This window comes from Apostichopus japonicus, chromosome 17, assembly GCF_037975245.1.
Source record: "Apostichopus japonicus isolate 1M-3 chromosome 17, ASM3797524v1, whole genome shotgun sequence".
In the NCBI taxonomy this organism is placed as follows: Eukaryota; Metazoa; Echinodermata; class Holothuroidea; order Aspidochirotida; family Stichopodidae; genus Apostichopus; species Apostichopus japonicus.
In genome coordinates, this window is record NC_092577.1 from 36,857,795 (window position 1) to 36,871,710 (window position 13,916).

A 13,916-nucleotide genomic window follows, 5' to 3' on the forward strand; every position below is an offset into this window, starting at 1 on the left:
AACGGGTCTTTGTAATCTTGTAAAGCCTTTCCAATTTAGTACGCAAATATTACTTCTTTGGGCAAATATGGTTTCCCCTTCTTTATACTGCAGACGTTGAACCTCCACGGTTACAGTGTCCAGAATCACAACGGGTAGTACTTGCGACTGATGAAGGAACTGCCATAATAGACTGGCCTAACCCTAACGTTACAGATAATTCTGGGTACGTTAACCCTCAACAGAGTGGAGCCGACAGAGGGCGTAATTACCCACCAGGAATACACACAATAAACTATACCGTACAGGATGGTAATGGAAATACAGCTAAATGCTCATTCATCGTCGAGATTGTTGGTAAGAATATGATGACGCGTATACAACCAGGGATGGATCCAGGACTTAAAACAAGGAGGGAGGCGGTCATTAGGCCATTGGAAATGACTCATGATGTAGAGGTTGGGGGGGGGGGGCTGGGTGTCTCCTTAAGACAATAATAGACATGAAATGTTGTATTCTGATGTTTATTTCGTCTATAAATGATGTCATTATGGGTCTACATGGAAAGTTGGGCTAATAGCTTCTTGTTATTGTGCGGGATTCACTACATCCTCTTTATGGATTACCGGTCTTAAGATTTAGTTCCGAATAAGTCTGTTTCCAAGGCCCAAACGAAAATGTTATTCTTCCAAGTTTTTTATCAATATTTAACCAGTTCCCTGATAATGAAAGGCAATTGACAAGTAGTTGTTGACTTAAGAAACAGATACAGGGATTAAAGTACAGCTTTGTCAGACATTTAAATTGTTGACTTTTGATTCAGTGACAAAGTTGAGGGCCAGTCTATACACGTGTAACTATAGCTCGCTAACAAAGAGTACATACTTAATTGGCAGAGGCGACGGAACAGATTTCTATCTGGGCGAGTAAGGGGGGCGAGTGGGGGAGGGGGAGGAACCTTCTAAGAACAGTGGGAGTTATAAAATATATTAACGATACTTTGCTTGACTACAAAGTAGCACTTCTAATTTATGAAAATGGTCATATTCAGTTAGATAGGAGGGGGGGGGGCAAATGTTCGTACCCCGGCTATTCCCGGCTCCGGGCTCTGACGCCCCTGATCATTGGTTAGGTAAATAAATCAGATGTTATATAACCTGTACTACCACAAACCGGGTCTTGCACATAAACGCCGTTTGAGCACAAAATATTGTATTAGATTATTCAACAACAGGGTAACCTTTCTTATTGTTTGTAGAATTTACAGATATTAAAATGTTTATTTCCGATGGCGATTCTTAAGTACCATATTGTTAAGTACAGCTTAGACCAGGAAATTGAACTAGACAATGAATGCCGCATGGTAGAAAACCAACCAATTTGGTTTAATCGATTGCCAAATATTGTAGATATCCAAGTTCCAGATGGTTTATAATTCCACATACCTCCGAGTAATTCTGGGATTGTGATATGTCGGGTTGAAAATATTTCATAAAAACATAAGGAATAGTAACTAACAGAACATAAATTAACCAGTTATTATAACTAAACGCAAGAACATTGAATTTGATATGTACCTCAGCCCCCCCCCCCCCCCAATACACACACCAAACACCAACCAAATACTTTTTGCTGTCAATATGTAGGACAAAGACAAGAAGTGCAGTCCCAAATTGCGAATTATGATAATAGATAACAGTGTATAGGCTATAGTCTTTAAAACAATCTTACATATGCAGACGCAAATTCCATCTAAAAGTTACACTAACGGCCTCACATGAAACATATAACTTATACCGTATTAGTTGAGATAACAACTAATACTTTCTGAACAGCTGAATGACGTAGTTGAAAGTACCTGTTGAATATGCATATATTCTTTTTACACTGACCTTTTACTTAATTATAGAACATGATATTTGCTATGATTTAAACCTTACAGATGAGCAACCTCCGACTATTATGGGATGTCCCGCCAATAAGAAATACATAATTAATCCGTCTGTACAAGAGAGCATTGAAGCTACATGGACAGTGCCTACCGTGTCCGATAACACAGGGAGTGTAAACATACAATATTCTCATGAACCTGGTGACACGTTTACGCCCGGACGCCATGATATCTACGTCATCGCAACCGACGCCAGTAATAATGAAGAAACTTGTCACTTTAAAATCAATGTGAAAGAAGGTGAGATGTTACTTTAATTCATTTTTCAATTCAAAAATGTATTGAAGTTGTCCCGCACCCCCTACCCCTCCCCTCCCCATTACAACTATTATGATCATCAAAATATCAAAAGCCCCCCTTTTCATAAATTACAAGTGCCTCTTTCTTGTGCACTTTTTGAGAAAATAAGACGAATATTGCTAATAAGTGACCTTTTGTTGAAAATTTAATAAATAAAAGTAACTATAAGGAACCGGTCACCATACAAATTAGTACTACAATTTGTGCTTACAGAAGTACAGTGATACTTCATTTTGACGGAAAGGGTTTGTGGTGATTTTGTGGTTTCCCCCCTCAAATCCAAGTTTGTGCCCTTTTCCATCCTCCCCTCCCACCCTGAACCATCTTACGTCGTCTCCTATTTGGACAATAGAAACGTATTTCCCGATCGCCTTGGTTACACTGGAGTCTAGTGAGTTTACATGTCAGGCGCTACCGTTTTGCAGTTTTTCAAAGTGTTAATATCCTTATGACTTTTCTTCAGGTAAATGTGTGTTATTACATAACATGAGTTTAATGTGGGAAGTATCCAACCCTGGTCTCCGGATACCAAGTCGTCAAGTATGTTCAGTGATGACGTCAAACGGTGAGTATATAAAGGATAACTCCTGTTAGAATTTTATGTTATATGGTATAGTTGAAGAAAAATCGACAATTTAATGTTTTATAGTTATTCCGCTTTTCAAGAATATGCAAAGTTAAGCAATGCATTAACGCTAATTAACGTTAGCATCTCGGTGTAATGATGATGTTAATTCATTCTGTTGTAAATTCCGATAACTCAGGCATGTTCTCAACAGAGCACACATGGTTTACATTCAACATCCTTTTATCCTTGACAAGTTTGTAATGTACAGTAAACATGTTATTTGAGGTCATAAAAGTCTTGTATATTGAGTGTTTTGCTATAACCTGTTTAGGAACTGTGTGCCAGACTAAGAATAACCGTTTCGGCTTAAATTGACCAGCCTGAGACGTTTCTTTAAAATCGAATAATAGTTAGAATCATTATTATAAAAGTGGTATCGAAATACAACGCTTTCTTCATTCCAACTTTACTGAAACCCTTGAAGTGCTTTGGTGAGAATTTGTCCACAATAGTTATATTACTCCAATGACACCTATTCCCTCCATACCCCCCCCCCCCATCCCACCCCTGCAATTACTCTTCTTTTATTAACTCTGATCGTATACAAGTAAAGAACACCATTTTGTCTTCCATATTTTGATGTTTAGCTGGGTTGCCACGCGCCTACCGCAATTGCACATTTTACCAGCGTCTCGGTGGTTTATGGTCGGCCGGTGCAGAAGTAACTGACTGCGGTTTACCGAGGAACAACGTTACTCTTCAGGAACTGAAAGACGTAAGTTCATCACAGCGACATCCTGTGTAGGACTGTAACTTTGGTGTGATAAGGGGGAGGAGGAGTGGGGGGCGGATGATGATGATGATGATGATGATGATGATGATGATGATGATGATGATGATGATGATGATGATGATGATGATGATGATGATGATGATGATGATGATGGTGGTGATGATGATGATGATGATGATGATGATGATGATGATGATGATGATGATGATGATGATGATGATGATGATGATGATGATGATGATGATGATGATGATGATGATGATGATGATGATGATGATGATGATGATGATGATGATGATGATGATGATGATGATGATGATGATGATGATGATGATGATTTTATTTTTTCCTATTATTAATAGTATCCCGTTGACGAGTTTACGGCAGAGGACGTGGCGCTGTCACTAAGTGACATAGTGAGCAGACTAAATGTGACACGTCTCGACGACACTGACGTCATTCTGATAGCAGATATTATTGACGAGATTGTAGAGACTAGAGTTCCCTCCCAGAATGTGAGTATTAATTCAGCATTATAGTCTGCCTCTCTCTTCCATATGGTTTCCTTCTCTGCTATTTTGTTCCACAACATCCTGCAAAATTCAAATTTTCTCTTGTATTTTGCAGATTTTAGAGTCAATTTTGGCGACCGTAGAAATGGTTTATCTAACAGAAAATGAAATATCAATCGCCGGTGAGAAAAGTCAAGTATCAACAAGAATCACCCTTGCATTAGAACAGCAGGTTACTACATTAAGTAAATCTGGGATGGAACTCACCATTGAGACTGAGAGTATAGTGGTAAGGACGGCTACCGTTGAGAATTCTAGCGCCTCCATTGGGAAAACAGCCTTTGAGATTAAACCCGTACATCACTCTGCTTCGATGCCAGGCAGTTCAGCAGGAATACCTACCGTGAAGCTCCCACTGGAAGAGATACATAGGACCGTGAATGCTAGCTTGAGTGAGCCCACTTAAATTTATGTCACCGATAGGCCTATATTTAGCTGTAGCAGGTGGGAGGGGGGAGGGGGGGGGCTTCGAGGGGAGTAGAATATGTGACTTTCATTGAGAGGGAAAAACCACAAAGTTACTTCGAACAATCTGAAAAATGGATACCCTTTGGATTGCATGCTACAAATTCCATTCTTAGAATGAATACCATTTTTGTACATTACTTGAGTGGTTTTTTCACCCTATCGTTCATGTTTCATGTTTCTGTCCTATTTTTTCTGTTGTTTATGTTGTCTAGGCTGGTTGCCCTAAGTTGTAAGTATTATCTGCAAAGAATAATATTCTAGCAATTTCCATAGCTACTGCAGAGAAACAATAATAGTTCAACGTAATAATCACGTGATTGTGGTTCTGGACTACATCACAGCATGTCTTTGGTTTCGTGTAAGCACATCTGTTATGTTAGCCGTTATGTTATAATTAGTAGATGTGTGTGTGTGTGTATATATGTTTTGTATTTGATAAGAGATGTACCAATGGCACTGTACTGTCATTCGAGGAAAAACAACATTTAAAGAAGAATTTCCCTTTCTTTCTTTCATTTGTGAAGCTGATCCAATCGAAGCTCTCCATCTTGGATTCATTTATTACGAAAACCCAGTTCTATTCGTACAAGCGGAAATAGGTGCACGTTCACGCAATCCTTTGCTCAAAGGGAACGTTACTGGAGGGATCATATCGGCTTCCGTAGGTGATCTGACCATTCAAGGCCTCCGTCAATCGGTTGAGATAGTTTTTCCTTTGGTAAGTAGATTTTACTTCACTTGTGTTTAAGCTTCCAAGTTCCCACGTCAACCTCTTGTCTTTTATAGAAATCAGTGAGTTATCAGTGAGTTATCAGTGAGTTATCAGCGATTGTCAACCAAGCGATCATTTAATCTTTAAGTTTATGAAACATGATCGATATATCATATGATCAATGTCCATTAATGAAACAAGATCTTTGCTTCTCTGCAGTTATATATAACTTAACTTTAAAACATGACTTGGTATATATTTATAGGGATTAAGATATATAAGTTAACCGATTAATTGACGATTCGTAAATTTATTAATTTATTTAATTCATTTCTTATAATTTGATTTACAGAATTCCAGCGAAAACCTGTCTAGCTTACCCGCTCAATGTGTTTTCTGGGATTTCAACTTAGGAGCTAATGGCGGAGGCTGGTCCAATAAAGGTTGCTGGTTGGTCGAACAGACAAATGAATTCATCGTTTGTCATAGCGACCATTTGACTCACTTTGCTGTTCTTATGGTAACTATATGCTATATATATATATATATATATATATATATATATATATATATATATTGTTTACTTCAGTAATCCCTTGCAAGTGATTGCTTACCTAAATTGGTGTAAATTTTCTGCATCTTTAGGTGAAAGCCAAACTCTCATAGCATTTTGTATGACGAGATGTGGTTATTTCAAATGTTCTGATATTCTGGGAGTACTTCCGGTATCAGCAGGATGAATGATGTCATCCTGCAGGTGATTGACCTGAAAGTCTCTTGTTCTTCTGTCAAAGATATGAATCATCTATCCACATAAGAAAGCATGAATCTATACAAGATCAATTTACTGCCATGTTTTTGTTATGTACTATGATGAAAACAGCAAACAGTACAAATTTGAAATATTTAGGGTTTTCTTCCTCAAATCAAAGTCGATATGTCCCACTGCCCTTAGCAGTTTATGACCCCCCCCTTCCCCACCCCTCGTAGATGTCATTATCGCGTATTTCACAATATACATAAATCCTATATCGTTGCATATTCACATCTTCACAAGTTAATGTTATTCCAACTTAATCTAGTATGCGACAGTTTTTTAAACTGTCCAATGTTGTGTGATTTTTCACTAATTATTTTATATTTCCATTTCCAGGATTTCACCGGACATGGAGGAGAATCAGCAGCTTTGGACATTTTAACTAAAATTGGATGTGTCCTCTCCATAGCTGGATTGTTAATCACAATAATAACCTTTGTAGCCTTTAGGTGAGGAACAAGCTAGAAACTAACCGATTGACAAGAAAACAGAATATCAGTTGATAAATCTATCATGAGATGTAAACAAACTGTTATTCTATAATAACTACTTTCGAATTTGTGTGTAAGGTTGTTAAATGTGATTTTCAAACTGAAAATCTTTAAAGTACATTTAACTTCCAACAATATTTTGCACCGGACTACTTGTCGGTTTTATCTATACACTCACATTGAAACTCATCATAACTATCTTCTTCTTCTGTTTCTCTTTCTCTCTTCAGAACATTACGTAATAGTCGGCACAGACAAATCTTGATTAATCACTGTATATCCCTACTTTTACTCTACATCGTATTTCTCGCCGGCATTGATTCGAATATTAGTTTCGTTTGCATGGCGTCCGCCATTTTGTTACACTACTTCATGCTGACGACCATGTTCTGGATGGCGGTGGAAGCACATAATATGTATATGTACCTCGTGAAGGTATTCCAAAGAGACGTTCGTCGATTTATTCTCAAAGCTTCGATTTTAGCTTGGGGTGAGTAGTAATATCTTTAGCCACGTAACTAATGATATGCTGATACACACATTTATAACGATTCATTGTTTGTGCTTTGCGCAGTTCAGGAGCATTCCTCCCATTTTGGAGGCATGCCCACCACCTCCCCCCGCCCCCAGTCCTTACCCTTTACCACCTTAGCGAATGTTGTTTATCTTAAATAATGTTCTGTCTCAATAAAACACATCTTCTGTCAGTTGCAATACCAGATATCATATGAAAACGCGATTTGAATTATTAGATATCTAAATACGAATCTCGCTTGTCATTTCTTCTATACAGCCAACTCCTTTTGGTTTCGATTTTCATATAGTTGAAGGAGTACATGATAACCGTTAACTTTGGTCTTGAAGCAGAGAGCTGTGATGCTAATGAATTCATTAATAACAAAATTATGATTCCTCACAATTTGAACCCAATTATTTACATATAGTTGAAGGAGTACATGATAACCGTTAACTTTGCTCTTGAAGCAGAGAGCTGTGATGCTAATGAATTCATTAATAACAAAATTATGATTCCTCACAATTTGAACCCAATTATTTACATATAGTTGAAGGAGTACATGATAACCGTTAACTTTGCTCTTGAAGCAGAGAGCTGTGATGCTAATGAATTCATTAATAACAAAATTATGATTCCTCACAATTTGAACCCAATTATTTACATATAGTTGAAGGAGTACATGATAACCGTTAACTTTGCTTTTGAAGCAGAGAGCTGTGATGCTAATAAATATATTAATAACAAAATTATGATTCCTCACAATTTGCACCCAATTATTTACATATAAAAGCAAATAAAATAATCTCACATAGTATGAATACACGACTTTTGTTTTCTGTAAGGCTGACAGACCAGTTTACGTACGTTTAGGAGTCAACCCAATTTATAGAATTCTCCCAAATACGGCAGAGTCAGGAATGACGTAATGAAAAAGACGAATAATTCAATATTCATCCATGACATGTTTGCTTCAAGTTCCCTTAACGTCCCAATATATGATGTCATAAAACATTTTTAAAACTATTTTCCTTCGTTTCTTTTTCAATACAGGAGTTCCACTTTTGATAACAACAGCCTCTGTTTTGTCATCCTATGAACAGTATAAAAGTGAAGAATAGTGAGTATCTTGTTACGCATAATTAATGTACTCTGCGGTAAGAAGGATTGTTACTCTCGCAATATTTCAGAATTAAACATTCTAATTTAACATGTTTGTTTTCGTAACTTCGTAGGGTTTAAAATAGCAAAAAAGAAAACCGACAAGGAAATTATAAACAATGAAAAAGTGAAAAGAAATTTCGGTTCGAACGTATAGGTCTTTGTATGGTCCCTCAACTCACTGGTTAGAACTTCATGCGTATAGGTGTTATTTATTAATCGCCAAGTTACTTTCATGTGATTAACAAATTGATGAGGGTATCTTCCTTTGAAAAATTTATTATGTTATGGTAGGAAATATTCTCTTGATTTCTGATAGATCTCTAGATAGCCTGATAAATTATCTTTTTTCGCATTCATATATTGACAGCTGTTTTCCGAATCCTGGTATCAACCTCTACCTCTCTCTTCTGCTACCGATTTGCCTTGTCATGGTTCATAACTTCGTCATCTTCTCCATGGTCGTATGCCGTCTGGTTTTTACTGACGTGGCGGGTAAAGCTGTTACACAATCTCGAAAGCAGCAATTGGTTACTAGGCTACAAAATGCAATGTGTATGTCGGTATTGATGGGACTTTCATGGTCTTTGGGGTTACTTGTTGTGGCACATCCAACTTTCATATTTCAGCTTCTCTTCTGCATTGTCAACTCTCTCCAAGGTAAATTTATCATTATTAAAGTTTTTCAATGGCACAAAATTTAGACTTGCAATTTCATACTCCAAGAAAATTGGGGACAAATGAGTGCTAGTTGTGTTTTATAGCCTTTTCACGTTACAAGATGTTCAACGCCTAAATATAACTAAATCTGTTGGAGGCTGCTTTAACAACGATGACGATAACGTTAGCTCCTCAGTGTAGGCCTACATATAAACGTTCATTCATTCTATGTTTCTGTGTATTGATTCTCAAATCTCAAATCTGTTCTTTAACTTCATAATCGACCTAAAATCGATAATCAATCAATATCCAACCTTTTATCTCGTTACCATTTTTGTTTTCACTTTTCTGTAGGTTTGGCAGTATTCATTCTCTTCTGTGTTCGAGTCAGTGACGTAAGGACCGCTTATAAAACCTGTATGCCTTGGTTAGACGTTGAACTCAATATACGTGGACAAAGTTACAAGGTACAAGAGCGATCCATCCACCATAACAGAGGGCGCTATTTGAATGGAGATGATCCACTCTGGTTGGTCAATTCGGATAAGGTTGTAAATGCACTAAGTTGGCCGTCGGATACCCCTGGACTAGAAGGATACATGCATTTACAATTTGAGAGGCAGCTCAGCTCAAACACGGACACAACAAGAGTCTCGTCAAATTCGTTTTCCTTTCAGAGATCAAATTCGAGGTTTTCACGAACCTGAAACACTATCAAATGATGAATTTCTCTTTGAAGGACTTCGGGCTTATGCCCTACATAACATCAGCATCATACATGGAAGGCAGTTATTCTTCGCCGCTGAGCAGTCACATGTGAATGTGGTAGATGCCAAATGGCGTAGGGTTATAACTTACCCCTTCACGTCGGATGTCCATCCAATTTACAGTTTCAGCTCAAACTTAAGTATTTCAAAGTTTGATTTCTGTTGGATGTGTAAGACCCATTTCATTTTGGTCGGTCAGGAATCAACTCCACGATTTATAACCTGTCATACCAACGCCCTATCCACTCCACCATAATCCTGGTCATTGTTGTATAACTAACAAGAGATGAATAGTGTTCAGAGGACCAAGGAAGTGAATATCAGCGCCGATAGTAGAACGCTGGTCATTGTTGTATAACTAACAAGAGATGAATAGTGTTCAGAGGACCAAGGAAGTGAATATCAGCGCCGATAGTAGAACGCTGGTCATTGTTGTATAACTAATAAGAGATGAATAGTGTTCAGAGGACCAAGGAAGTGAATATGAGCGCCGATAGTAGAACGCTGGTCATTGTTGTATAACTAATAAGAGATGAATAGTGTTCAGAGGACCAAGGAAGTGAATATGAGCGCCGATAGTAGAACGCTGGTCATTGGTGATGAATAGTGATCAGAGGACCAAGGAAGTGAATATGAGCGCCGATAGTAGAACGCTGGTCATTGTTGTATAACTAATAAGAGATGAATAGTGTTCAGAGGACCAAGGAAGTGAATATCAGCGCCGATAGTAGAACGCTGGTCATTGGTGATGAATAGTGATCAGAGGACCAAGGAAGTGAATATGAGCGCCGATAGTAGAACGCTGGTCATCGGTGTATAACTAATAAGAGATGAATAGTGATCAGAGGACCAAGGAAGTGAATATGAGCGCCGATAGTAGAACGCTGGTCATTGTTGTATAACTAATAAGAGATGAATAGTGTTCAGAGGACCAAGGAAGTGAATATGAGCGCCGATAGTAGAACGCTGGTCATTGGTGATGAATAGTGATCAGAGGACCAAGGAAGTGAATATCAGCGCCGATAGTAGAACACAGGTTGATAATCAGTGTCGCGATTTCAATCATTAGATTAGCTTCGCAGAGCGCATGATCTCTGTGAACCCCTTGTACGCACACAACATATACAGCGATGCCCTCATAATTGGACATTCTGAACTGTGGAAGGATTGACGTCATTCATCCTTTGGTGGGCGAAACAAAGGATTAAGCAGCTGATCAGTTACCACCTGTTCTATATCTAAGTTATATATTATTTGTCATTTTGTTAATCTCTGGATTGCTATTGAAATGTACCATGTAAATGTCTCGTTTACCTCACTGAGGTGAAGTGGAGAAAATAAACTGAAACTGCAACAAACTGAGTACGTTTGAAGGTTGTGCAGCAATCAGATGCATTATAATATCAATCTGTTTTGCGCTTTCCAATTTTATAAGCCGTTTATATCCAAACATGCATATATGCCAGGTGAAGTCCAGGACTGGCGGCGGAAGAATGTTCACCATAAGAGGATCAATGAGGTGCAAAAAAGCCGAAGGGCAGTGGGACAAGTGTATACTCTAATTTGATGTCCTGTCAAAGTTCATCCTCTATGCATTCTTTACCACAAAATCCAGTCTTTAAATGTTATCCAAAAAAATACGAGTTCCATTACATTTTTATGTAATTTTCAATAAAACGGTATAATTGCAGCTCTTAGCCATACATGCAAAGAATTATCATCTCTTGCTTGTTTTACGGGCAAACAGATGTACTACATTCCTTTCAGGATGTCGTTTCGAGCAAGTTCTCGCAGTGGGCTAAACACCTTGGCGATTATCCGACAAGCCTCAATGACCTTAGAGTGACCTTAGAATGACCTTAGAGGGGTAACTCGCGTTTCGGAGTTGAATGTGTGACATTGTGAGACTTTGGGTAGTTTCCGCATTATGAACTACTTGGATATCTTCCGGAAACGGTAATGAGAACACTTAAAAAACTAATGAGAATAAAATAATCTTTAAACCTCGCGTAGAATCAGATTGAGATGGGAAGCAGAAACTGAAGATGCATGTTCTCGTTTTCAGTTGAATTTACTCTTAATTGGAATTATTTTCTGTATTGTTGATTTTGTAGAGGAAGAATAAATCGTGTGTTCTATACTCATATCTCTATTTTTATGTTTCGGTATTGTCTGAGTGTACCTCGCGCTACATCCCCATTTAGTCTACAAGAGTATACCCATATATGAAGAACCGAGACAAAACAGGACAATGGATTAAATCATTTTTAACATTAAATTCATTTCTTAATGCCATTGTAACTGACTGAGAGGATGACTTTGAGAGCATTAATTTATGTTTTGTTGTAGGCTGCTTTCAATCTTGTGTAATGAGCTATTTAATTGCTATGGTTCATCAATTCAAGTGACTCGACTATGTAGTTTAAGTACTGTACAGACAGTTAAGTCAGTTAATCAGATGCAACACAAAACGCAATCGTAAAACAACGTAAGACTTTAATGGCTTCAAAAGACATGTTTACGATGCCTTAAAAATGTATCCGGGACAAATGGAGTTGATTGTCATCTAAAATATGCTCTACTGTCTATGTGAAGTTCAAAGAGAATAAGTTGGTTATAAAGAGTTGATAAAACAATGGATTACCGTTAATAATTAATCCTGCACCGAGGAGCTGACGTCATTAGCTCTTGAGGCTTAAAGTAGCATTCCAGAAATTGAGCATAAAAGTTGAATAACTTGAAACCAGAATGCCTGTAGAAACATTAGTAGTACTCATTTGTGTTTGCTTGACAATAAAAAAGTAAGACTAAAGTTCTGCCCAAAGTAATCCTTTCGTTTTTTCTGTTTAACGCATTATGCTTGTACTTTGTATTAAGTAATAGATGCCCACGTGGAATGATATATAGTATATACTAATTCTATAGCAGTTTGTTATCAGTTAATTTAATTTAATTCATTTATGTCTATGACTAACGCCTTATGCTTGTACTTATGTATTAAGTAATAAATGCCCAAGTAGTATGATATATAGTATATACTAATTCTATAGCAGTTTGTTATCAGTTAATTCATTTATGTCTATGACTAACGCCTTATGCTTGTACTTATGTATAGTATTAAGTAATAGATGCCCACGTAGAATGCTATGATATTAATTCCATAATAATTTGTTATGAGCAAATTTTACTTAATTCATGTATGAGTATAATGTAAATGGCATGATGATTTGTTATTATGATGACGTAATATATTTGATCCCATTTGAAAACAAATCGCCTTTCATCGTACAAGATTTTATTGATTTATTTTCAATTGTTAATAAGGCCAAAAAAAGGCTTCAAATTCCGAGGAACTCCACTTCAAAGTCGACGGAAATCCATCTTTGAGCTCTAAGAATCCGTATCAGCAACGTGAAAGAAATTTCCGATTTTGTTTTCTTGAATATTTTGTAAGGCTATACCCTTATCCTTTTTTTAAATATATTTTGGGCAAACTCGCGACTTTTTCTATACCTCCCAAAATTATGAAAATAGAGTACATTGATCTTCTAGTTAAAAATCACACATAATTATGTTCTGATTCGTACCCATTTGAAAGCAAATGGACTTTCTAGGAAGCGATTTTATTAATTTATTTTTAATTGTTAATAAAGCCAAAAAGAGGCTTCAAATTCCGAGGAACTCCACTTTAAAGTCGACGAAAATCCATCTTTGAGCTCTAAGAATCCAAATCAGCATAGCGAAAGAAATTGGGGAAAAATTGTAATGCTATATATATGTACCCTTATCATTTTTTTCCAAAATGCGACTTTTTCTGTATCTCCCAAAGTCATGTAAATGGAGTAGAGCGATCTTGTTCAGTGTAGGGTTCATGCAGTCATATTAGTTTATAAATGGTGTTGCCAGGTAGCTAAAAACAAGAGTGTTGAAATCATCGGTTGTTGTGTGCAATGAGATATATGCAACTCTGTAGATTGCCATCTTGTTAGTCTAGTTGAATTCTTAATACGTGGTAGCTTGCTTCAGTTATATGTCATGTTGTACCCACAAAGCAAGGAATTACAATAGTCAATCTACTTACTTTTAATGAATGCATGAACAAGCTGTTCTAGATGTTCTACTGTTCAAGATAATTTTATTACTTAACATATACATCACGGCTA

General features: G+C 37.1%; 1 protein-coding gene across 2 annotated transcripts in view; it reads left to right on the forward strand.

Annotated features, from left to right (window-relative positions):
* Nucleotides 1–13,026, forward strand: part of LOC139984257 (uncharacterized) — a 33,999-nt gene extending 20,973 nt beyond the window's left edge. For both annotated transcript variants that reach the window (XM_071998087.1, XM_071998089.1), the window contains 13 exons: nt 94–336; nt 1,922–2,170; nt 2,694–2,795; nt 3,446–3,573; nt 3,954–4,106; nt 4,219–4,555; nt 5,156–5,349; nt 5,696–5,863; nt 6,497–6,609; nt 6,882–7,141; nt 8,219–8,285; nt 8,697–8,986; nt 9,341–13,026. In XM_071998087.1, coding sequence (XP_071854188.1) covers nt 94–336; nt 1,922–2,170; nt 2,694–2,795; nt 3,446–3,573; nt 3,954–4,106; nt 4,219–4,555; nt 5,156–5,349; nt 5,696–5,863; nt 6,497–6,609; nt 6,882–7,141; nt 8,219–8,285; nt 8,697–8,986; nt 9,341–9,693 — 2,657 coding nt within the window. In that variant the 3' untranslated portion in view covers nt 9,694–13,026. The remainder of the gene's footprint in view (nt 1–93; nt 337–1,921; nt 2,171–2,693; nt 2,796–3,445; nt 3,574–3,953; nt 4,107–4,218; nt 4,556–5,155; nt 5,350–5,695; nt 5,864–6,496; nt 6,610–6,881; nt 7,142–8,218; nt 8,286–8,696; nt 8,987–9,340) is intronic.
* The last annotated feature ends 890 nt before the right edge of the window (nt 13,027–13,916 follow it).